Source organism: Perognathus longimembris, chromosome 7, assembly GCF_023159225.1.
Source record: "Perognathus longimembris pacificus isolate PPM17 chromosome 7, ASM2315922v1, whole genome shotgun sequence".
NCBI lineage: Eukaryota > Metazoa > Chordata > Mammalia > Rodentia > Heteromyidae > Perognathus > Perognathus longimembris.
Window position 1 is genome coordinate 70803718 of NC_063167.1, and position 26392 is coordinate 70830109.

General features: G+C 51.9%; 1 protein-coding gene across 4 annotated transcripts in view; it reads right to left on the minus strand.

Annotated features, from left to right (window-relative positions):
• The window catches only part of Igsf3 (immunoglobulin superfamily member 3), a 54601-nt gene extending 33776 nt beyond the window's left edge, over positions 1-20825 (minus strand). For 3 of the 4 annotated variants that reach the window (XM_048351853.1, XM_048351854.1, XM_048351851.1), the window contains exons 1-2: positions 20779-20825; positions 19525-20098 (exon numbers count right to left, since the gene is read on the minus strand). In XM_048351853.1, the coding sequence (XP_048207810.1) occupies positions 19525-19567 (43 nt within the window). In that variant the 5' untranslated portion in view covers positions 19568-20098; positions 20779-20825. Of the gene's footprint in view, positions 1-19524; positions 20099-20568; positions 20697-20778 lie in introns of those variants that run through there. The other variant, XM_048351852.1, reaches the window with a different exon arrangement.
• Between the last annotated feature and the right edge of the window lie 5567 nt (positions 20826-26392).

A 26392-nucleotide genomic window follows, 5' to 3' on the forward strand; every position in this document is an offset into this window, starting at 1 on the left:
GTCAACAGGCAGGAGCCCAACTTTGGGCTGGGAATATGGCCTAGTGGCAAGAGTGCTTGCTTCGTATACATGAAGCGCTGGGTTCGATTCCCCAGCACCACATATGTAGAAAACGGCCAGAAGTGGCACTGTGGCTCAAGTGGCAGAGTGCTAGCCTTGAGCAAAGAGAAGCCAGGGACAGTGCTCAGGCCCTGAGTCCAAGGCCCAGGAGCCACAAGGAGCTAGGCATTCATTGACTGCAAGGGCTCAGCACTAGGGATAGAGGAAGACTAAGAGATGACAGTGGGAAGTAGGCAGCTCAGGGCGGGGCCAAGGACCACTGGCAGAGGATACACTGACCAAGAACCTTGGGGGTGTGAGGTACAGATTAGACAGCAGTAGCAAGGGGAAGGGTACAGGTGGGAGGCGAAGGCTGCTGGGGGCAGGGGAAGGTCTGACACAAGAGATGCTGGCAAGATGAACAAGGAGGGAGCAAAGCTATGCCCAGGTCTCTGCTGATAATCAGCACTGGACACAGTGGCTCGAGTGGGGTCAGACTACCCTCCTCCAGACAGGAGGGGCCTGGCCAGGCCAAGGCATCCATGGCTTCCAGGGAAGGGCTCCAACCTTGAGTAAAAATTTCACAGGATATAGCACACAGGCTACAAGTTCAAGCGCCAGTCCACCATGCTCATGTGAGTGAGGGCTCTGGAGGTGCAGCGCGAGGCTGGCACGGAGCCAGGGCCACACATCTGAATGTGCACATCTGAATATGCACACACTGGGCACCATCCGCACAACCAGTCATCTGTGTATCGCCCAGGTGAGATGGTAATGGAGGAGGGCTGCGGGGCTTAGCAGTGCCCTGCCCTGCCCACCTCAACGGTGACAGCTCTCCAGGATTTACATGGTATCTGGGTCACAGTCCCGCCAGATAACCAGAAACAACACCCAGCATTCAGAATGAAGCGCCCTGGGAGGCAGAGATCTGGCAGAAGCAGAGCCAGCCACCAGGAAACCCGTCAGGCAAGGACAGCGGACAGGTGACAGGTGACCCATGACAAGGAAGGATTAAGTCAAGTTCTAAGCCAGCCCTCACAGGCAGTCCTGTCTCCACAAATCTAGGAAGGACATCAGAGGAAGTTCACGCTGTAGGGGGTAAAAATGAGACACTGCCCACATCAGCTGGAGGTGACACTGCCTAGCAGGATTGACATGCTTCACAGAGCCTGGCAAGGCTGCCGGCCAAACTCCAAGAAAACAAAAAGTCTTGAAGAATAAGGAAGAACCAGGCACTGGTGGCTCACATCTATAATCCTAGCTATTCAAGAAGCTGAGATTTGGAGGATCATGGTTCAAAGCCAGCCCAGGGAGAAAGTCTCTAGGACTCTTACCTACAAATAACCAGCAAAATGCTGGAGGTGGAGGTGTGGCAGAAAAGTAATCAAGAGTGCCAGGCCCTGAGTTCAAGCCCCAGTATTGGCACAAAAAAAAAAAAGAGGAGGAGGAAAAGGAGGAAGAAAGAAAGGAAGGAAGAAAGGATAAAAGGAAGGAAGAGAGAGGGAGAAAGAAAGAAATCCTTTACAAGGGGCTGGGAATGTGGCTTAATGGTAGAGTGCTTGCTTAGCATGCATGAAGCCCTGGGTTTGATTCCTCAGCACCACTTACACAGAAAAAGTGCTGTGGCTTAGGTGGTAGAATGTTAGCCTTGAGCAAAAGAAGTTCAGGGACAGTGCCCATGTCCTGAGTTCAAGCCCCAGGACTGGGAAAAAAAAGCCCTTTAGAATTTCTTTCATGTCCAAGACTGTAAATGTGGGGTACAGTACTTAATGCTGCTTGCTGTGCACAGCATCTATTCTCCTGAGCCAGAAAGACGCCTGAAGCCCTGGTCTTGGAGCTCAGGAACCCTGAGAAGGCACAGAAGCGTGGGGGTGGATCTGGCTTGAATCAGGCTGCAGGTTTAGAAAGGCATGGGAAGCTGGGAAGGGGCGGGATACGCTGTGTCTTCTGGTGGAGGGGGAACAGGAGGAGCCCCTCACACCCCCGCCCAGGGAGCCTGGAAGACAGAGACCAGACCAGGAGGCTCACCCTGCTGTGTGGGCAGCCACGTCAACAAGGAAAAAAGGCACAAGATGGTTTCCCAAAGACATACCAAGCCTCTGGGAGGGCGGGGCGAACTGACTTAATTTGTACTGTCTACACATCCTCGCTCTCCTTCTAAATTAAACATGGCATGCATTGCCTACTCAAAAATAAATGAATTAAAACACACGCCAAAATAAAATCAGGAGACAGTAAAAAAAAAAAGATCATTTAAAATTTCTTCAAATGTTATTTAGAAATCTAAGGCGGGGCTTGTGGGTGAGGGGGTGGCTGAGCTGAAGGGAAACAACTAGAAAACCAGAGCCCGTGGCCCTCCCACACCCTTCTCATCCTGGCTCACATCTGCGGAGGGGGAGGGGACCGACAGCCTGGCATCAGGCCCAAAACACCTCCGGCCGCCCCCCCCCCGTCCCAATACCTCCCCAACCACCTGTGCCTCCCCACCTTGCCTCCAGCCTGGCTGGGTCTTAGGGTGTCCACCGAGGCCCAGCGGACCCACCAAGATGCCATGACCCAGCCAGGCCGGCTGCAGCAGCATCTCATTCCTCTCTGTCGGCCATGACTTCAACCTTTGACTGGCACAGGTGACACTACCCAGTGCTAGGTGCCTTGGACACTTCCTTAGCCAGCTGCTGTGTTAAGGAAGCCTGGGCCAGCCTTTAGGGGTTATCCAGGAAGACAGGGTACTTCAAGCCCCCTGGGGTCCCCACTGTAGCCACGTGACCAAGGCTGACGGGGAGCCTGAGCCTGAATGGCCAGCCACGCGCCTCCCTCTGCTAAGCTGTGGAATCAGGAAGGGAATGAGTGATCTGATTGCAGGGCACCTGCTCCACAGCATAGCTGCCAGCCCAGGTCCCCACTCCATGGCCACCTCCTATTTGCCAGGCCCTCACCTCCTGGGCTGGACCCCTCAAGGCCCTCCCACAGAGCTGTCTGCGTCTTCTCATCCCTGACACCTGTCAGCACCAGTCCTCCGGCATCCTCCTACAGCATAGCCTGTCCACGACTCTGCACCCGGGCTACCTCAGCACCCCAAGTCTGCATACCGCCCTTCCCAACACCGCATGCAAGTAAAAAGGACTGTTTTCAATTTCCCACCCACGATGCTCCAGAAAAGACAAAAGCAACTCGAGTACAAAGAATTCTAATAACTATCATTGCAGGGACTGAAACACAGCCCCACTCCAAGAACCAAATGAAACGCCCAGCCCTGGCTCCACACAGCAGAGGTGGGCGCAGAAAGCCTGCCAAGACCTCTGCCCGCAAAAGCACCTGGCACCCAGCACCCCACATCCTCCACCCTGCACTCTGTGCCCAGCACCCCATGCCCAGCCACGTCTAGTTATGCCAAGGCCCACTGGTCATTTCTGCTAGAAAGCTCCTTCTCACCACAGACAGCAAGCGGTCCTCACTGAATCCTGTGCCTGCAATGCCACAGAACCACACCTTCACATCCGGGGCCACACACAGTGGGTGCTTAATAGCCTGTAGGGAGAATCAACAAGCCGTTGTCCTAGCAACCCCTTTCCCAGTGAGAGAACCCCTAAGGCCCAATTCAGCCTCCCTGGGCCTCTCACCAAACAGCCCACGCGAGTCCCACGTGACAGCATCCGCTTCCCTTCCCTGTGGAGAACTCCAGCCCAGGTGTGGCACTGCTCCTTCCAGCACCAATAGCGCTTGTAACCATCACCCTGGGCCTCCATGCCCCTCTGCTTGGTCCTCCTATTCCATTCCAGGCTTTAAGCATGTCAAGAAAAAAGGCTGCACCAGAGGCTGTAGCTCAGGCCTGTAATCCTAGCTACTCAGGAGGCTGAGATCTTAGGATCTTAGTTCAAAGCTATGATACTCATTCTCAACAAAACAGCAAAGAGCCAGAAGTAGAGGTTTGGCTCAAGTGGTAGAATCCCAAACTTGAGCAGAAAAAGCCAAGCAAAGCCATGAGGCCCTGAATTCAAGGCCAGACAAACAATAACAAAAAGGAGATCCCAAGACCCCAAACCAACCCTGAGATGCTGTTCTCTGAGAGTATTGCGAAGGGGACTACAATGTGCTGCATCTTGGCTGCTAACATTAAAAACACCACTGACACTGCAGCCCTGTGCCGAGGATGGAGACCACATAGGACAGAGTGCAGCACGGTGCACAAATGGATACCAGGAGCAGTCGCCCTGCCCCCTGCCCCAAGGCCAGGCTTCGTGACTCACAGAGGTCACCGGCCAGTGGGTGAGGGTCCTGCCTACCACACTGGGGCCCCCCATCTCAACACTCCCCTCCACATCCCAAAGGCAAGGTCCCTCCCCACTGGGGCTTCAGGGAGGAAAAGGAATTGTGCCAAGTGGCCCCATATGTCTGGGCCACAGAGCTGAAGGATGAGCACAACCCACACCCTCAAATGCCCCTCAGCACTCCCTGGGTCTCCAAATGGGGTGCTTCATCTGGAAATTATATAAAAGGGTTGGGGGAAAAGGGTACACTTGTGAGTTCGCCAGTGGACTGATTTATGCATTGGCTCTGGGCCTCCCTCACCCGTGTGTGTGTGTGTGTGTGTGTGTGTGTGTGTGTGTGAGAGAGAGAGAGAGAGAGAGAGAGAGAGAGAGAGAGAGAGAGAACGCACGCCAGTACTGAGACATGGCTTTGCATTGTCCCTTCGCTTTTTCATTCACAGCTGGCACTCTACCACTTGAGCACAACTCCACTTCCGCCTTTTTGCTGGTTAATCAGAGGTAAGAGTCTCTTTCCTGCCTGGGTTGGCTTCAAACCTCAATCCTCAGAGCTCAGCCTCCTGAGCAGCTAGGATGACAGGCATGAGCCTTAGCCACTCAAGTTTTTCTTCCTCAAATTTTACGATGGAACACAGACCATTCCATTTGTCTTCATTCTGTGTTGTTATAACAAAGGCTTGGTCATCTGTGTTTAAAAAAAAAAAAAAAAAAAAACAGAGACCTTTTACTTGAGGAAGAAAATTGGTCGTCTGGTTTGCTGGGCTTTGGCGGATCACTGTGGTCCTGATACCTTGGCAAGGACGAGGTCCCATGCACCACAGGCAATGAATGAATCAGAACAGTAACCCATACTACAAGGATTCTGGAAGCTTCTGGGCAGCTGGAACAGGGGCATAAGACAAAGGGGTGCAGGGCTGTAGTCATCAGGTAAGGAAAGTGACCCTGAGTGGTGTCTGGGGCACAGCAGGGAACCAACACCAGGAAGAAGTGCATGGCTTCCATGGGCCCATGAGATGTGGACACAAAAGCCCTCGGTGGTAAGTTCAGCTGGCCCTGGGAGTCCAGGGCTATGGCAAGCGCGGGCTCTGGGTGGCGGTGTTGCTGTGTGCCATCCATCCTCACCCCATGCTGGGCATTGGGGCTGGTGTGGCAGGTGTGGGTGGGGCCTCAGGCCTGCTGGCCAGCACTCTGAGGCAAACTGCTTGGCAAGGTTATTGGCCAGGTCCCATACAGGTGGCCGGGACTCTCTACTCACCTGGAGGGGCTTCTGCTACCGCAGGGACTTCCCACCAGGCACAAAGAGGCACAAGCTCCATCTGGGCCTACATTTCTCCTCCGAAGCACACAGTGAGCAAACAGCTCCCTCCCCGTGCCATGTCAAGGGCCCTAGCAGCACAGGAGTCCTGTGCTGTTCCTGCCCCTCATCTGACAGAAAAAGGAAACTAAGCCAGGCACCTGTGGCTCACACCTGCCATTCTAGCTACTCCGGAGGCTGAGCTCTGAGGATCTTCATTCAAAGCCATTCCAGGCAGAAAAGTCCATGAGACTTATCTCCAATTAACCAGCATAAAGCCCGAAGTGAAGCCGTGGTTCAGCTGGTAGAGTGCCAGCCTTGAGTGAAAAAAGCTCAGGGACAGAATGCAGGCCCTGAGTTCACAAGCACTAGTTACAGACACACAGAAAAGGAAGCTGACCACTGGAACTCACATCTCCTGGTTCCCAAATACTCGTTCTTGCTCCCCCAAAACCCACTGAAGGCCCCCTCAGCGTCAGTTCTGGAATCACAGCTGCTAGGGGCCACTCAGGCGTGACCCGACCCACAGGCGCCCTGCCCACCCCTGGACACTCTATGCGGGCAGCTCTCCCACAGCTCTGTCCTCTTCCTGCACTTGTCATCCTGAGGAGCCAGCAGGAAGGTTCCAGACCAGTGCTCAGATGCCAGCTGGGGACAGGCCCGCCCTCATCACCCACTCCAGCTGGGTCCTCCAAGAATTCAGGTGCAGTGGCTGCAAGGACCAGGAGAGGAGTGGCAGGTGGCTGTCTGGGTACCAGTGTGGTGTCCCTGGCCACTGCCAGGTCCCAGCAGCCTGGTGGGTCACAGGGCTCGGCCACCAGCCCATCCTTCACAAGGATGTTGTCACCACATACACAAAGTGGCAGAATCCAGACGTACCAGTGAGCAACCCAGGGTCAGAAAGGCAGCTGGCCAGGCTCTGGGGGACTCACACCTATAATCCCAGCTACTCAAGCAGCTGAGATCTGAGGACGGAGGTTCAGAGCCAGTCCAGGCAGCTAAGTCTTTGGGACTCTTACCTCCAATTAACCAACAAAAAGCTGGAAATAGAGCCATGGATCGATTGGTACAGTGTCAGCCTTGAGAAAAGTAGCACAGAGACAGCACCCAAGCCCTGAGTTTAACAGCATTCACATGCACAAACGCGTGTGCGCGTGCGCACACACATGCGCGCTCACACACACACATTTAGCCAGGATCTTGAGCCAGGCAGGCAGCCTCCCCAGCCCCAAGGCTTGTCCCTAAACATGCAATACTGCTGAGAAGCCTCCCTGGCCTTGGTGCCACAGGACAAGCCAGAACTCAGGCAGTGATATCTTTTACCAAAGAATACCCAAGTATCAACTGCTGCTGCCCCTCACGAAGAACATATAACCCACCCGCTCCTGGGCTTTCTTTCCCTCTCAGGCTGCCTGCAGCCCTGCTGTAGCATGTCTGCTATGCACCCTTTCAAAACACTGGGGATGCAACGGGGACTCGCAGCCCCACCTTGGCGGTGTCCAGGAGAGACCAGAGGGGCTCCAGGCCCCGACGTGCCATACTCCATGGGTGGATCTCAGATCTGCACACCAGGTCCCCATACCCAGAGGCTAAGGTGGCAGCCAGGGCAACAGGAGAGCAGGGAGGAGGCAGGCACTGGGCTGACAGAGCTTAGGGCAGGCTCCACATAGCCCGGCCTCCGTGCAGGACACAAACACCTTCCTACAAGGCCAGCACCCACACTGGGTGCTGACAGCAGTTTCCTTTATGATCCTCGGGCCCTGTGGCACCCCTGTGGACTCCGGGACCCTGTGGCTGGGGCATGGCACTCTGTCACTTGGACGGGCAGGCAACAGGGCTCTTGTCTCCATCTGGGCACCTGGGGATTTGTAGTCTGTTACTTCTCTGTTCAGGGGAGAGGACAGAGAGTTCTGGTATGAGACCAAAAGGTGGACAGATCCCAAGCCCCTCCAGGAGCTTGCTGGAAAGTCCATGGGTTGTACCATTTCTGAATTCAAAGCCCCTGAGCACAGGCGATCTGCCAGCCAGGAGAGGTGGAGGCGGGCAGGCGGCATCCGGGCAGATGGAGCCAGCCAGGGCAGGGGAGGTGATGGACAGGAGGCAGAGTTCATCACAGGTGACGGGACAGTGAGGACAGGGCCACTGCCACCAGTGGGGACATCTTAAAGGCTGACAGGTCAGTACGCGCTTGCCTGTGGTAGATCACTAGCCTTCAGCACAGTGCACAGACCCTTAGTTCAAGCCCTAGGACCAGCACACCCCATCCCTCACACATAACTGAAACTTAGAGAGCTAGCTGTCCTGCTCAGGGCTCAAGGGGTTTGGGGGTACTCAGGAGTCAGGGTGTTCAGCTGGAGGAGGGAAGGCGCCACATAGCTCACACACAGGATGGGAGTCATGGTGGTGCTTACCCTCCCCACCAGTCGGTTTTAAAGCAGGATCAAATCTCCACACATGCCTCTGCCTGCTGTCTGCAAACCAGATGGCCATGCTCCCCCAAAACCTCATCTCAGGCCGCTATGAAAACCGTGGAACGTAGCCAGACAAAACACCACAGGGCCTGACAAAGAGCGTGCAGACCGTGCCCAGCTCCGGACTCCTGAGCCTTTAAGATGCAATGCCAGGCACTCTGGCAGCTCACTCCTGTAATCCTAGCTACTAAGGAGTCCGGGATCTGAGAATCAGGATCATGATTCAAAACTAGTCCAGGCAGGAAAGTCCACAGAGTATTATCTCCAAGGAACCAGAAAAAAGCCTAAGTGGAACTGTGGTTCAAGGCTGGTTTTCTAGCATTTGAGTCTCATCCCAACATCTACCCTGCATTTTCCACAAATTCAAGGTTGTGCTACTTAGACCTTCTAGCATTACCTCAAAACCCCAACATATTTTCCAGGGACAGTGCTCAAGTCTAGGAGGACTGGCACAAAAGTGAGAAGACAAGACACATTTTGGGGTCTGTGAGAATAGGAACAAGCGGGAAGCAGCTGGCTTCCAGTCCAGGCCTACACTCTGGGCTTTCCCCCAGGCTCCACGGTGAGCCACTCACGGAGTATCTGGTGGGTCCAGCCACTAAAGGAGACACTGACACAGGTGCCTGTGGGGAGTACGCTGCCTCACCAAAGAGCCTCTCCTGGAAAGCTGAGGGCCTTGGGGACCAGAGGGACACCTGTGTTCACAACACTCAGCCCTAGAGAATGGCCAGCAAGCTTGGGCTGTTCACTAACCCTGGAGCAAAGCAGGTGAGGCTGAGGCGGCTCAGAGCTGGAGACCATGTGTGGAACACAGCAGTGACCACGCCTCTCCCACTGCTTCCCCTCCCCCCACAAGCTGTGTGCCGCAGGCCTGTAGGCACTGGCCTCTCATCCCAACATCTACCCAGCATTTTCCACAAATTCAAGGTCATGCTACTTAGACCTTCTAGCATAACCTCAAAACCCCAACATATTCTCCAAATCCACCTCTTCTTTCAGTTCCCACTGCATGACATTTTTTCAGATAAGCCACAATCTTGCAGGCTTTACCCCTCTCAACCCTTACTCCAGCTTTCAATTAACCTTGTGTGAGTACTGGGGCTTGAACTCAAAGCCTCATGTTCTTAGTTTTGGGTTGGTTTTTTTTTGTTTTGTTTTGTTTTGTTCTTGTTTCTGTTCAAGGATGGTGCTCTACCACCTGATCCACAGCTCTACTTTTGACATTTTTGGTGGTTAATCAGAGATAGGAGTCTACAAACTTTTCTGTCCAAGCTAGCTTCTATGATCTTCAGATGTCAACCTCCTGCATAGCTAGGATTACTGGCATGAGCACCAACGCCCAGCTACTCTGTGCTTCTTAAGAGAGATGCCTTTTCCAACAGACTTCTCGTGCCTCCATGGCCAGTTGCACGTCACCGGTCTGCCTGTGCACTGGGGACTGATACGAGTGGCTTACAGCCATCCTCATTTTCCCTACAGCCGGAAGCAGGTCAGCTTTCCTGGCATGGTGTGAGGACCAAGTGCTTCTGCTGTCAGCAGGATCAATTGTGTCCACCATGAGCAGGGCCAGGCCATGTCCTCGGATGTCCACCCCCATCCTGGGCTGGCACGGGACAACGCATACAAATAGCTGCAGAACTGGGCTGAACTAGGAATTATCCTGAGGGTGGGAGAGGATTGTGCATTGTAATATGGGCACAATTGCACATGTGTGCAGAGAGACGGCAAAGAGCCACCATATACAGACAGGTGCAAAACCGCCCCCAGCACAAGAGGCCTGGGCCTGACTCCCAGTTCCCCAGATAGAAGCAGGCCAAGGCCCAGTGCAGGCCCAGCTAGGGCTTTGCCTCAGCTCAACTCCCACCTCCCATGGTCTTCAGCCCGGCCTAGAACTCATCCACATAAGGTCCAGGCCCACAGGCACCCGGCATGCATAGTTATGTGCCTGTCATACAGCACCTGAGAATATCAACTTAAAACCTTAGTGGTAGAATGCTTGCCCAGCATGCATGAAGCCTGGGGTTTGAGTCTTTAGTACCACACAGACAGAAAAAGCCAGAAGTGGTGCTGTGGCTCAAGTGGTAAAGTGCTAGCTTTGAGCAAAAGAGGCTCAGGAACAGTCCCTAGGCCCCGTGTTCAAGTCCCAGGACTGGCACAAAAAAAACCACAAAAAGACAAAAGGTTTATGTTGCTTCAGGGATTTTCATGGTCACTTGGCCACTGTCTGCAGCAAAGCAGAGCATCATGGGGAGAGGAAATGGGAGGAGCTGCTTCATGGAGGAGAAATGAGTGGGTGGGGCCCAACACCCCTTTCAGGAGCATGCCCAATGCCCTAACTTCCTCCAGATCCCACTCCTGACGCGCCCATCACAGGCCAGCCACCTCGCCTTCACATGGGCCTTCAGAGGACAGCATGGTCCCAGCCATGGCCCCTTGGGTTCACATCCATCTGTCAAGTGAACACAACTGTACATTAGCACTCATCTGGAAAAGCTAGCACCCCATCACACAGGCTGGCAGATACAGCACTGTTGGCTCTGCCAATCCACTCTGCCCTCTTTCCTCTGCTGGTCCTTGCCATCCATCCCAGCTCCACGCACACTCGCCAGTTTCCTGGGCCACTGACAGTACTAGTCCCTAAGACACAGGCCTTTGCCCTTTGCTGAGGGAGAGCCGGGACTCCACAGCCATATGCAGGACACAAGCTATACAGAGAGCCACTCCTTCCAGCTTGCTTTCTGTGCCAGTCCTGGGACTGAAACTCACATCCTGTGCTCTTGCTTTTTTGGATTTGTTCAGGGTAGTGCTCTACCACTTGAGCCACACCTCTACCTCTGACTTTTTGCTGGTTAGCTGGAGATAATATCTCAGCCTTTCCTGCCTAGGCTGGCTTTGAACGGTGATCCTTACATCTCAGCCTCCTGCGTGGCTAGGATTATAGGTGTGAGCCACCATGCCCAGCTTCTATTCTACTTGATGCTGGCTGAGGGGGTGCTTAGAACCCCATTGCAAAGCCTGTCCGATGTAATAAACGACTAGGAATGAGAGTCATGGATGTCCAGCCGCTCCCCTATAATTAACTACCTGTGCCTCCGTGTATCCACCTGCTGGCCTGGATGCTGTACCTTGCGGATGTGTACCACACAGGACCTGGGGTGCAGGCGAGCACAGACAGTTCTGGTCCCTTCCTTTATATCACATACTGCCATGGCACAGGAGGCGAGGACAGACAGTTCTGGTCCCTTCCTTTATATCACATACCGCCATGGGCACAGAAGAACACGTTCCAGATTCGTTGAGTCTGCCGATCAGAGTACTAACAGGCATACACACAGGCACTCTGGAAACACCTGCCGAGGAGACTCACTGGCTCTTGGTTGGCAAGACTGGGGTTATTAGTAATTTGGCATTTCTGATATACCTGATGTGGTGAAGTTACGTCTTCACAAAACTGGTCAACTACCAGTGCAGGGGCTTTGCAAGGACTATTTACAATATGTGAGAGAACAAAGGATTCCCTATTTTGGAAACCTCATTTACATAAACAATTGGTGTGCTAATTGCAAATCATTCTACTTCTCTCCCAAAGTAGATCTTCCCTGGAGGATGTTTATTAGACATTCTATTAGCCTCCTTTGAGTTACAGTATTTACTTAAAAGTATTAACAGTGAAGTTCTTGAAGAATACTTGGCAATTCAGGCATTTTACTAATTTGAACTAATCTTCCTCATTAGTGCTACATTGGATGGGTTTTTATCATTCTATTACGAGAAAACAGTGCAGGATGTAGTTCATTCTCTCTAAATGCTTTTGAAAGACTCACCTCACGCACTAGCAGAAACCTGAGAGGAGTGAAAACAAAGAAAACAGGAACTAGGCACTGGTGCTCACAACTGTAATCCTAGCTACTCCTGGAGGCTGAGATCTGAGGATCCAGGTTTGAAGTCAGACAGGCAAGAAAGTCCCCAAGACGCTTATCTCCAATTCATCAGCAAAAAGCTTTAAATGGAGGTATGGCTCAAGAGGTAGAGTGCCAGTCTTGAATGAAACAGCTTAGGGACAGCACTAGGCCCTGAGTTCAAGCCCCAGGACCAGTAAGAACAAACAAACCAATAAAAGCTTGAGGAGCAACTGTCATCTGATTTTTTTTCAACAGATGAACTATCTACCAAGGTACATTAACAAAGCTGGTGGAAATCTCAGATCCTATGCCCCAACCTTTCAATTGATGATGCCCTTTCATGAAAACTGGCATAGAATATGGGCAGGCCCCAGGCCTCTGATCTGACCCCCTGAGGCTAGGACACAAGCACCGGTGCCAGGGCTTTGGTGGGGCTGTGTCTGGTTTGCCCTCAGTCCTCCCTACCCTCCCTCCTTGCTCTCCATGCCACCATAGAGGGGTAGTCGCACACTTCCCAGAAGGATGACGGTGCCCTCACAAATCCCGGACAGGCTGAAGGACTTCAGGCTAAGGAGGCAGATTATGCCCTAAGTGTCTTAAGAGATTAGCTAAAATCCTCCACAGTTGTCATCACACACACACACACACACACACACACACACACACACACACACACACACAGAGAATCTGCCTTTCCTTCCCTCCCCCACTCCCTCCTTTCTCTCCACCTCTCCCTCTCTTTCTTCCAAATAAGGAAAACTACAGCTCCTCTGTGGGGAGGGGAGATAAGACTAGAAAGGCAAAGTTTGTATTGTCACATTTTAATTAAAACAAAGACCCAGTGCAGCCCAGTCTGTGTCAGGGCATTTTCCCCAAGCCCCCCTCCCCCCACCCCCAGACCACCAGCCTTTTCTTCATACCCTTTGCTCTGCACCAGCTGAGAGCTGAGGATCCAGGTTCAAAGCCAATGTGAGCAGGGCTCTTATTTCCAACTACCAAAAAGCCAGAAGTGGAGCTGTGGTTCAAGTGCTAGAGCATAATGAGGCCCTGAGTTCAAGCCCCAGTACTGGCACAAAAACATTAATTAATTATGTTGTTGAACATTATGTTCTGTACAACTCCATTTGTCACACACACACACACACACACACACACTCACACACAGAGTTCTGTATTTGTTTGAATATATGCATAGAAAAGGGTCTGAACAAATACATTTTATATCATATAGAATGTATCTAAAGCCAGGTGCTGGTGGCTGCCCTGTAATCCTAGCTACTCAGGAAGCTGAGATTTGAGGATCAAGGTTCAAAGCCAGCCCAAGCAGGTAAGTCTGTGAGATTCTTCAATGGGCTAGAAAAAAGCTGGAAGTGGAGGCGTGGAGTGTTGAGCCAGTTAGTTCAAGCCACATTTGTTCCTAACAAGTTAAAAGGGTTGTAAAATAGTTGCATTCTCTGGATGTTTCTTTCTCTTTCTCTGCCTTTCTCTCTCCCCCTTTTTGGACTGATATATAATCTCAATACACATTTATGAGTTACAACGTGATATTCAGATTACATAATGTGAACCTTCTCTAGAACTCATAAAAAAAAAATGAAAAGGAGTCATGCGCCCTCCCCTGCAGGCTGGAGTGGGCGTGGTCTGACCCTCCCAGGTGTGGGCTCCACTCCCTTCTTTCCCTCTGGCCCTAAGCACTTCCTGGCTGGAAGCAGACGAAGGTAGACAATTCTGCACTGATAACACTCAGGTCAACTGACTTCTGTGTAAGGCCCACGCAGCGTGCCCGTCAGGCAATGGGTCACCTGGTCAGCTGACATTGGAAAATGCCACTTTCCATGGACACTCCAGTGTGGGCCCAGCTGCCAGCACCCTGGCTGAGCTCACAGCTCAACTTTCTCTCACACTGGTTATCAGAGGCTGCCTAAGAAATGTTGTATTTCTGGAAAACAGATTTCTAACTGTGGGGCTGCTGGAGGCAGAGCGGAACAAAGCAGGTCCCGAGAGGAGGGACACAGCATGCCTGCCTCTTACCACATACAGCCGCCGGCCATGCCAGAGGTGGATCTGGGCAGCTGTGAGCAGTGATGGTTCGTGCGAGTGGTGGCAGCACACTCGACAGTGGGTGCCAGAAGTGAAATGGATTTGCTACACAAAAATAACAACAACTTTAAGGCAAGCCTGGGCATACACATCAGAGAGCCATCAGCAGTAACAGCACAACTCATAGTTTATGGCTATAAACCTAGCTGCTCGGAAGGCTGAGTGACCCAGAAGATAGGGGTTCAAGGCCAGCCAAGGCAGAAAAAAAACCCATCTTCACAATAAGCAGCAAACAGCAGGGCTGGAGGCATATCTCAAGTGGCAGATGGCCAGCTGAGCAAGTGAGCTGACAAGTGCGAGGCCCTGAGTTCCTATCTCTGCATTAGCACACACACACAAAATGAAATAAAATATGAAATAACATGCAACTAGGGTCACATTGCTTTTTCCTTTAATAAAGGGCAGGTTGGATACCAGAAAGTTGATTAAGAAGAAAAGTAGGGAGCTGGGAATATGGCCTAGTGGCAAGAGTGATTGCCTCGTATACAGGAAGCCCTGGGTTGATTCCCCAGCACCACATATATAGAAAACGGCCAGAAGTGGCACTGTGGCTCAAGTGTTAGAGTGCTAGCCTTGAGCAAAAAGAAGTCAGGGACAGTGCTCAGGCCCTGAGTCCAAGGCCCAGAACTGGCAAAAAAAAAAAAAAAAAGAAGAAAAGTAGGAGGACAGGTAATAATTTCTTTGAGTTTGACGTTTTGCTAGAATGTCATTGCTCTAAGTCAGTGGCTCACACTTGTAACCTTGGCTACTCAGGAGGCTGATATCTGAGGATGGAGGTTTGAAGCCAGCACAGGCAGAAATATCCATGAGGCTCTTATCTCCAGAGAACCAGCAAAAAGCAAGAAGTAGATGGTGTGGCTCAAGTTGTAGAACACTAGACTTGAGTGTAAAAGCTAAGGGACAGTGCCCAGGCCCTGAGTTCAAGCCCCAGCACAAAATAATAATAGTGAAACAACTATAGAGAACTGGGCAGAAACTTTGCTTGAACTCTTCTTTCTTCAAAACCTATTACAAAACTTGTTACAATGCATCCGACTGCATTAATTGAATCTGTGATTCAGGATCTTGTGGGGTCTCCGGTGCTGGCTCACTTCTGTTCCTGGAATTACTGGACAGACAGTGTAAGGTCTATGAGGCCAGTTTCTAAAAGAAACTCTCTCCACTTCATTGTATGATTCTGTCCCTTCCAAAGAAGACACAAATAAATAATATAAACAAAGCTCCACTTAAGCTGGGCACCTGTGGCTCACACCTGTAATCCTAGCTACTCAGGAGGCTGAGATCTAAGGATCATGGTTTGAAGCCATCCTGGGCAGGGAAGTCCGTGAGACTCTTATCTCCAATTAAACACCAAAAAGCCAGAAGTGGAGGTATGGTTCAAGTCATAAAGAGCTAGAGTTGAGGAGAAAAGATCAGGAACAGCACCCAGGCCCTGAGTTCAAGTCCCAGGACTGGTACAAAACAAAAAGAAAGAGAGAGAGGAAAAGAAAGACCAAAAATTCCACTTAACTGAAGATCCTGATTAAGGGAGGCCCACCACCATGGCTCACAATTAGTCACTTAATAGAGGGTTTCATGAGGGGACCTGACAACGTGTAATTTCCCATAGCTATAAGCTTGATTCTGATAGAACCACTTCTGAAAATCAGGGGGGGAGAGCCATCTTCACACCAGGCATCCTGAATTTCCTTACACTAAAAGCCAACCATTTTTATGACAGGTGCCACCAGTGGCTGTGTCTGTCATGCTAGCAACTCAGGAAGCTGGGATCAGAGGATCACAGTTCAAAGCCAGCCCAGGCAGTCAAAGCCATGAGACACGTTTCTCTAATTAACCAGAAAAAAAAAAAAGTTGTGGCTCAAGTGGTAGAGCACCAGCCTTGAATGGCGGGTAAGGCCCTGAGTTAAGTCCCAGCATGCCCGTATACACATGTACACACACACATACACACACACACAACCCAGTGAAGCTTAGTGCAGTACTCCACCTTGGGTGAGGGTGAATGACTTAAATCTCCTTGGACTTTGATCTCCTGGTCTATATAAAGATGATAACAGGCGTGGAGTGCTCAGAGTTGTTCGGATGGAACAAAGGGCTCCAGTCACCCCGTAAGACACCACAGTGTGTACCTGGACCTGAAATGGCCCTCATTCCAAAGGCTCTGTCCCCCATGCGTGACAGCAAGGGGAGATGCAGGAAGCTCTAAGGAGGCTGAGGGGTCTTCAGGTCACTGCAGTCATGACCCAGAAGCAGATAGTAGGACCCAGCCCTTCCCTCCTCCTCTCTCACATTTCCTAGCAGTAAGCCCAGTGGCTAGGCTTTACCACACAGCCTTCCTTGCCCTAACCCCAAGCTGTCTTGAAGGCACCTCTGGATCCTGCGCTCTCCAGGGCTCTGGGTGGAGGAGTCACTAACACTTCTAGAGCCATTCTGTGCTGTGTAACTCAGGCCCGGGGCTGGGAAGACTTCCTGGTCAGTGAGACCCAAGTGGGTGCCAAGTCTCTCCTGATTCTGCCAGCTGGTACAAGCTGACACAAACCCTTGCCCACACACTGTCCCCACCCACACTTTCCCATCACTCAGACCCTTAGGCCCCTCCACTCTGCCCTGCCCCACCCCGCCCCTTCCCAGGAGACAGGTCCCTGATCTCGGATAAGTGGCTTTGGAACCAGAACAAGGGTGGTGGCAAGAGCCAAAAGCTCCCAACTGGGTGGGCACCAGGCCCAGACAGAAGGAAAGAGGGTGCTGTGGCCAGGAGGGCCAGTAAAAGAGCACTATACTAAGAGTTCAGCACAAAGCCTTGGGCCTCCAGTGGGGCAAAGGAATGGACAGGTACCGCCAGAGGAAACCGCTTGGAATCCTAGACACCGGCCAAGGAAGAGAGGAGAGGCCAGGTCAGGTCTCAGAGGTTCATGGGTGCCCCTCCCACCCACACACTCACATACAACTCCCCATCCTGTTCTGGACTCTGGTCCCTGCATGGATCTCACTTCCACAGCACTGTAGCCTTAGACAACTTTGTAAAGATGAAATTTTATTCCAGGCATGTGACCCATGCTCAAACTTTTGGCATCCTTTCTTTTTCCTTTTTTCTTTTGGTATCAGTCCTGGGGCTGAACTCAGGGCCTAGGCGCTGTCCCTGAGCACTTTTGCCAAGGTTGGCACTCTACCATTTGGGCCATAGCTCCACTTTTGATTTTTTTCGTGTTTAACTGGAGATCAGAGTCCCAGCAGGATTTTCCTGTAGGTGCTGGCTTCAAACCACAGTTCTTGGACCTCAGCCTCCTGAGCAGCGAGGATTATAGGCATGAGCCACTGGTGCCTGGCAAAACCTTGGCATTGTTTACTGCTTTGAAATCACACTGCACATTAGTTCATTACACAGACAGGATGCAGCTTACACGAATCAGACCACACCAGACTGCAAGCAGAACAGGAGACTTGAACGTGGGTTTTCTCTTCTCCCCAAACGCCTTCTGCTTCTCCTCAGTGGAGACTGTGGAAGGCAGCAGGCCTTCTCCCTTGCCCCAGTGATGGAGAAGAGTCGGCCCCCGCCAGTGGGGTGAGCTTGGCACACCCTTCGTCATGTGCACTGTGTCTGGCCTTCTGCCACTTTAATGCCCACTTTCCTCCAGGGCATCTCTGCATGTAGGGGGGTGAGAAGGCAGTGCCCACCCCATGCCAGCCCCTTCCCCACTCCCACTCCACCCCCACCCCCCTCAGCTGCCAGTGAACAGCAGGGAGAGCAGTGGCTTTACAGTTCTTGAACAGCCAAAAGAAACAAAAGACCCAAATGTGGCACGCCAGTTTTCCCTGGATGGTTCCTTCTCTGCCCTGGCCCCGCCCTTCCCCTCAGCTTGCCTTCACCCCACCTCACTTCACCCCACCCCACCCCACCCCACATCCAGAGGCCTCCCAGTATTCCTTTGGTTTGGGTCCTATGGAATCAACATGAATCACTCATTGCTGATTCAAATCCAGATACTAAGTAACTGGCAAATGCAGTCTAACAAACCAATATTAAGAGACTGTGGGTAACTAGAGGGCTCCCAGCCTTCCTGTCTGAGCCTGAGAAACAGAGGCACTGAATCTGAACCCACAGCTAGACAGAAGACTGACTCCCTGCGGATGTGTATGTGTGTGTGTGTCTTCACACATACACTGCACATTAGTTCTGGGTGTCTTGATGCTGGGTGATCTGACTCGGTCAGGCATGGAATGTCCTGGGATAGCCCAATGCCTGATACCTGGCTGGTACTCCCAAGAATCAGGTTTAAGTGGCCTGTGGTCACTGCCTGAGTATCAAGATTTTTTACGTTTCCTTAATGATCCCAACAGGCACCGAGGGAATATACTTCTCATGAGTTTCAAACACCATTCAAGACGCTCATGACACTGGGAATACCCACACCTTTCTGTGGGCACTGCAGCCCTTGGGTGTTAGAGACCTAGCAGGCAGCCAAGGTGAGGCTGAGGTGGAGGTCTGGCCTCCAACTTGGAAGTCCATCACATTCCATACAGGTGAACTCTTATAAGGCCCCCCAGAGCACAGTGGACCCCTCGGGAGCCTCTCAGAATGCCAGAGACAGCCCCTAGGGACCCAGGGGGGCGTGTCCCCTCTGGAGGCAGAGGAGACATCTGGAACTGCCGGAGCATCACTCAAGACATGAGATGAGATGCAAGACACCACACATGACCTCCGGGACATGAAAAGAATGGGGGGAGGGAGGGTGGCAGCAGGCACAGGGCAGGGTTATCCTTGAAAGGAGCCAAGGGCCCTCTTCCTCCTCCTACTTGGTATTCAGATCTTGTCTGGAGGCATGAAAATCAACCTCATTCCACCCCTTCCCAGGAAGCCTCAGTTTTTGCCGTCTGAGTCCTCCCAGGACTATAAGCTGAGCTTCCTTGATGAGAAGACTCAGGACCAGCATCCTTAAACACAGTTAGCCCACTGATGTCTTAGGTAAGACAAAGCACAACCTTCAATCCACAATCACCCCTTCAAAATAAAAGCCCCATCATCATCATCATCATCATCATCATCATCATCGAAACCCTCTCCATCCACACAGTGGGAACTGACATTGCCCTTCATAATGGACTCGATAGCGGAGATAGCACAAATATTGAAAACACTAAAGGGCCATGTGGTCTGACTCCAAGAAGTCAGTCCACAGTGTGCACATGCACTCCTCCAGCCGAGGAGGAGGGGAGCCTCACCCCACAGCCCAGGAAATAAATCCTCCTGCTTTAAAGACAATGTCCCACCCATTCTTTTCCCATCAAGAAATAGACTTCTAGGTACTGAAATCCAATCTGTGACACTCCAGCTACCTGACGGTATCTCCCAAGGCCTAAGGCTTGATGGGAAAGAATCAGAGGAATTACAGGAACCCAGGGCAGGCTAGACTTTCACACAGATTGCAGAGATAGGCACACGCAGGTCCACTTACCCAGAACCGCCAGACAACTCAGCACTGGGACAATGCACCTCATGGTGAAGACTTAACACCAGCACCTAACCTCTCATTTCTGGCAATCCATTTGTAGAGAATCCAGAGAACAGTTTGGGAAATGGAAATTAACTCAGGAAATGAGTTAAGTTCCTCAGCAGGAGGGTGGGGGGACGCGGGTAGGATAGTAGTGTGTGCAAAGTCCTCGGTCCTCTAGGCTAAGGGAGGGACCCAGAGCCATTCAGAAGCGCTCCAAGCTCCCGCCACATTGTCTGCCTGGCGGTTTCCACTGGAACTGTGGATTGTGGTGTATTAAATCCTCAAGGAAAAAGAGGGAAAAGGGAGCAAGGAAAGCCTTTCATCCTCTGATTATACGGCAATGTCCTTGGCTTCCCGTGAAGGTGTCTGTCTCCTTTCTCCGTTCTGTTTGGTCAAATACCCGCGGCTGACAGGGACAGGCTGGGTTTCTCCGGCGTCCTGAAGGGCTCCATTCCCGGTGTCGGGTCACGGGGCACCCCAAGGCACCCGGAGCAAAGGGGCGTTCGGCCTGCGGCCCCACAAAGACAGCCGGCTCCTACAAGAGAACACAACGGACGCTTACCCACAGCCCCACGCTCTGACCTTGGGCTCGGTCACCAGCCGCCCCTGCCTCAGTTTCCCCCAACCCGCCCGGAGCGAGGCGGCGTGGGAAGCTCGATTGTTCTTGACACACGGGCTTCATTCCCGGGGTTTCTCGGGCTCAGACCGGGCCCAGCCCCCGGGCTAGCCGCCCCGCCCTCCTCCGGGCCGCACGAAGGACTCCGCGGGGCTGGGGCTCCACAGCGGCCGAGGATCCGCGGGGCCGGGGCTCCTCCGGGGCAGGAGCTCCTCCGCGGCCGGGGCTCCTCCAGGGTCGGGCTCTGCGGGACCGGGGCTCCGCAGGGCCGGGCCTCCTCCGCGGCCGGGACTCCTCCGGGACCGGGACCCCGGTTCTCGCCCCGCCCCGCCCCGCGCCCGGCCGCGGCCCCGCGCGCCGCCTCCCAGGTGGCCCCGCTATTGTTTTACCTTCGCCCGGGTTTATCATCCGCCGATTAGGAAGAAGAGCTGGGACAGGCCGGGTCCGAACCGCCGGCGGCTACCGGGGCGCGCTCGCCGCGCACGCGGCCGATCCGGGGTCTCCGGCCCACAGCCGCGGCCACCCCCCGCGCCCCCGCCGTGCCCTGCCGCCGCCCTCGCCCCGGGCCCGCCCTGCCGCCCGCGAGCGCCGAGCCTGACCTCTCCCGGGCCCGCCCGCCCTCCGCGTGTCCGCCGGTCCGTCCACGACGACCGGGTCCAATGCGCGCCTCTGAGAACGCGCGGCTTCCCCCTCACTCAGCCGCCGCACCGGCAGCCGCGCTCCGGCCCCGCCCGGGCCCCGCCCACGAGAGGCCACGCCCCCGTAGGCTTGGCCTCGCGACGGCCCCGCCCACGGACGCGTCCCTCTCGGAGTCCCGGCCCCGCCCTCACCAGCCCCGCCCTCGAGCAGGCACGGCCTCGTGAAGGCCCCTCCCTCAGACACGCTCCTATCTGCCTCAGGCCCCGCCCCGAGCAGGCCCCGCCCACGCCCTCGGACGCGCCCTCCCGGGAAGGACACGCCCACACTCCCCTATCAGGGGGCCAGGCCTGGGTGCAGCAGGCAGGTGGGCCAGCGACCTGGGAAAGTTAACCGGGGTTCACACGCAGAGCATGGCCTGCAAGCGAGATGCACAGGCCCTTCCCAGAGCCCAGAGAAGAAGAACAAGGATCGCAGTTGGAACCCAGCTCCAGTAGAAAAGTCCTTGAGTCTCTTAACTCCACTAAGGGCAAAAAGCTGGAAGTGGGGCTGTGGCTCAGATGGTAGAGCACCAGCCTTGAGTGAAAAAGGAGCTCAGGGACAGCTCCCAGGCCCTGAGTTCATCCCTCAGGACCAGCACATGGGTGTGCACACACATACACACATGCACACGTGTGCACACATATACACATGCACACACACTACGTGTGTCCTCACAGGAGCAGCAGCCAAGCCCTTGAGCCCAGCCACACTGTGGCCCTGTTTTGTGCTACCCTCTAGGGTAGATCTTGATTCTGAAAACAGCCTGGGTTGTCACCTCAGCTCCTTCATTTCCTGACTGTGGCCCTTCAGCCCCTTATTTAACCCCTCTGGGCCTCAGTTTCCTCATCTGTTACATGGGAAAATAACCCTCACATAATAAGATTATATGAGATATCTGTACTTGTAAATACAAATGATTATTCTTTCATGAGTAATGTCTTATCCTAGCCATGCTTTTTCATTGGCTCCATGATGCTGACCCAGACATCATAGAACAGTGTGGCCTTCTCAGGCCCTGCACACCCAGACCATAAAACAGGCTTGACAAGAACAGCAGCAAAGGCCAGTCCCAGAGGCTTCCTGCCCATGTGGGTCACAGACCTGAGTCGGGGTGTCTAGTGGTAGAGGGCGACTGGGTTTGCCTGGAGGGAGCTCTAAGCATTGGTTTGTCTTGAAGGGAAAAAATCAAATTCTATTCAGCCAACATTCTCCTCTCTCTACAAAGCCTCAGCTCTCTACTTGCCTCTTTGCTCCACTGACAGGGGCAGTGGCCCTCAGGACACTGCCTGGGTTGATATTGCAGGTCTATACTTCTGACCCTGGGTCAAGTTACTCCACCTGCCTTGCCTGACAGTGTCTTTATTTGTAAAAGAGGAAACAAGGTATCCAATGCCTAAAGTATGAAACTGTAACTGCTCTGTACATCACTTTGACAATAAATAAGGGAAAAAAAGGTAACAAGAATAGCCAGCCTTAGAGGGGAGTTATAAGAAATAAGTGATCTGATGTGTTGGAGGACTTAGCCAAATGCCTGGTACTTAGTTCTTAGTACCCATTGTCTTTAACATGTACTTCACACTGTCTAAGAACCCTACAGAGGTGAGAAACTCAGCTTCTGTTCTCAATAATGCTGTTTCTGCTGTGTTCTACCATTTCTTCTGTACCACAAGGTTGGTAAGGTTTGAAAACTTCAAGCTGTGCAATTGAAAGGCAGATTCCCAGGCCGCTGGTTCTGTTTCTGAGGATCTGTGTGAGTCTGGACTCAGATGGCCACTCAAGGCTCTTCTAGACCAACATCTTATGATGTTTCTGTTGTGATTTTAATGGGGGACTTGTCTCCACCCAAACTCCTATTGAAAGCTGATTGCCAACATATTAGTGTCAGACCTTTAAGAAATAATTAGGGCCAGGCACTGGTGGTTCACACCAGTCATCCTAGTTACTCAGGAGGCTGAGATCTGAAGGTTTGTGGTTTTAGGTCAGCCTGGTAGAAGAGTCCAAGAGACTCTATCTGCAGTTAACCAGCAAAATTCTGGGCTGGAGGTGCGGCTCAAGTGGTAGAGCACCAGTGTTTAGTGAAAAAGCCAACAAAATATATGTGTATGTGTGTATACATATATATATATATTAATTACATCATGGTGGCCTCACCCAGGTGAGGGGCTGCTACCACAAGCATGGTTTGTAAGCCAACTGCTTTGTTGGCTTGCTGCCTGGTTTAAGCACTCCATCTCTTGCAGTCTGCTTACTTCCCTCCATTCTTCTTTACCAGCAGCTGCAGCTGGAGGCCCTGACCAGGAGCTTTCTTGGACCTCTAGAACTCTGAGCTAAGTAAACCTCAGTCACAAACCATCCAGGCTCCAGTGCTATGTGGTTGCAACAGAAAACAGACTGGAAATGGGGCCCTCACATATCACGCTTGCAAGACCTCTGCCCAAATTTGGATGCGATGGGTAAAGAAGCCTCTCAGTCACATAGGGGCCGCTGCAATTAGGAGAGCTCATCCTCCACATTCAGGCTGAGCCTGGTCCTCCCCATGACCAAGTGGCGCCCCTCTTCCCAGGTCCCTCCATTCCTCTTTTCTGAAATCTCAGCAAATTCTGGTCCTGTTTTGTTTTTTTCTTTAACCTAACAGTGTTGGCTCTGGCTCCTTTTACACACATCTCTGGCTCATGGCCCATGCTCTTCTCTCTGTGAACTCCCTCCCTTTGCTAGGAAGAGAGAAAGAGGAGAAACAGAGAGAGAGAGAGAAAGAGAGAGAGAGAGACAGACAGACAGACAGACAGACACAGATACAGAGACGAGGAGAGAGAGAGACAGAGAGACCACAGGTGGGCGGGCTGCCAGGGTGCTGGGCACGGTCGAATGACTCTCTGAGGTGGAATGGTTGACCCTAATCTTTCTCCCTCTTATGTCCCAGGGCACCTGGGCTATGTGCCCAGGCTAGCTGCCACTTTCAGCCATGCTGTGATCGAGGTAGAAAGTAATTTTTTTTATATGTGTGTATGCCAAAAATGCAGTTTAAACCCAGGGCCTCAAGCTCTCACTTGGCTTTTTTCTTGTTGTTGGTGGTAGTCGTTGGGCTTGTACTCAGGGCCTGAGGGCTGCCTCTGAGCTTTTTCACTTAAGGCTAGAGCTCTACCACTTTGAGCCACAGCACCACTTCAGGTTTCCTGGTTTCAATTGGAGATAAGAGTCTCTTAGACTTTTCTTGTCTGGGCTGGCTTTGAGCTTTGTTCCTCAGATCTCAGCCTCCTGAGTAGCTAGGATTATAGGCGTGAGCCATTGGCACCTAGTTTCTCGTGGCTTTTTCTCACTCATGGTTGGTGCTCTACCACTTGAGTCACAGCTCAATTTCTGGCTTTTTGCTGGATAGTTGGAGATAAGTATCTCTCAGATTTGTCTGTCCCTGGGCTGGCTTTAAACTGTGTTCCTCATATCTCAGCTTTCTGAGTAACTAAAATTAAAGGCTTGAGCCACTAGCACCCAGTTAGGACTCAGGAATTTGTCTTGGCACTTCTTAGTCTGGTTCACAGAGTTGTCTGTTCTTGCATAAGGAAAGGCCTGTCACTGTGGATCCAAGATTCTAAGGATCCCAACCACCATACATTGAAAGCAGAACAGAACCTTCTGGATAGGGTGGTCTGTCTAAGACATCTGATAGTCTGCGATAGCCAGCGCTGCCTGGCCTGATTGGGCTGGCGTGCTGCCTTTCCCCATAAAGATGTGAAAAGCCATTGGCATATCTCACCCCAATAGCCACAAGCCTGCCTGACAGTTTCTAAAGTTCACTTGCAAGTTAATCATTTGGAACTCAGAACATATTTTCCCATAACAGTAATATAATAAATGCTAATTATATTCCCAAACTGACACACAGGCATGCTTTACCCTTCCCAGGTCTGAACTGCTACATATTTAAGAGGGGAGAAAAAGCAGTTCCAACAAGATGGAACACCAATTGGAACACCAATAGTTCAACAACACTGAAAAATAATACCAGAACAAGATATTTTATCTTTTTCTTTAAAAAAGAACAAATGTTCAATTAACTTAAGGAGTTGTTTTATGCCCTGGGGCAGTAAAGAAAACTGGATAGTTTTGTGTCCTGGTGGGATTAGAGTCTTGTTTGTTTCTCTCATTCCTGTCTGGCTCCCCCAGCAGTGCGCATGCTCCCCAGGGCTAGAATCCGGGCTGCCTTAGTCCCTAGCTCAGAGGCTAGAAGGAAGCCTCCCACTTAGCCTGCATTCAACAAATACTTCTTGAGTGAATGATAAATAAAATGCAGTTAGGGAGACAGGGCATGAGTAAGCAAATAAATATGCAGTTAAATGTCATATAGTAGCCGGGTGCTGGTGGCTCATGCTATTACTCAGAAGGCTGAGATCTGAGGATCAGGGTTTGAAGCCAGCTGAGGCAGGAAAGTCCATGAGACTCTTATCTCCAATTAACCCCCAGAAAACCAAAAATAAGCTGTGGTTCCAACTGGTAGAGTGCTAACCTTGAGGGAAAACATCTAAGTCCAAAGTTAAAACCCCAGAAAAAAATAAAATAAAGGTAAATGTGTGTATATATATATACATACATACATACATATATATATACTGCTACTGATACACACACACAAACACATATACACATATACATATATGTGTAAACTTTAGTAAACTTCACAGAGAAAAAGAAATCAAGGTATTAGAGGCACGGCTCCAGTGATATAATACCAGCCAATGAGCAAAAGCCTCAAGTCCCAGTCTCAGACAAAAGAAGGAGGTGGAGGAAGAGGAAAAATTAGAGAAGAGAAGGACAGAGACAGTGAAGGAGAAAAAGAAGAGAGAGAGGAACAGAGGGAAGGAAAGAAGCAAAAGAAAGAAAGCTTATGTAGAGAGATGAATGAAAGCTGGAGTCCTGAGAGTTCTGGAATTCTGTGCCCTGTGACACCTGGAATTTGGACGAATGTTCCCACTGAGGCCAGCTGGAATCCCTTGGGAAGACTTCCGTATTGCTTAATGACGGTGTGTGTGTGTGTGTGTGTGTGTGTGTGTGTGTGTGTGTGTGTGTGTGTGTGTGTGTGTGTGTGTGTGGTGTGTACTGGGGCTTCCACTCAGGGTCTTCAACTCTTCTTTAGCTCCTTTGCTCAAGGCTGGGGCTCTACCACTTGAGCCATAGCTTCCTTTTGACCTTTTTCTGGTTACGTGATGATAAGAGTCTCACAGACTTACCTGTCCAGGCTGGCGAGCAGGAGGGTGACAGGCATGAGGAAGCCAATGCCACCCTTCAAGGACCAAGAGTTTTGAGTTATTCCAAAATGGTGACTTTCCAGCATATCAAAAGCAACCCGGGAAAAGACATGCCCTCCCAGCCTTAAGACTCTGGAACAATCCGACACAGCTCAGCAGAGCAAGGAGGTCTAGGATGCTCAAAGAAAGATGGTCGAAACTGGATCATTCTGGATCAAAGCTCTATCAAAGCCTAGGGGAGAACGTTCCAGACTCAGAGGACACAGGTGAAGGCCCAAGCAAGCACAGTGTGACA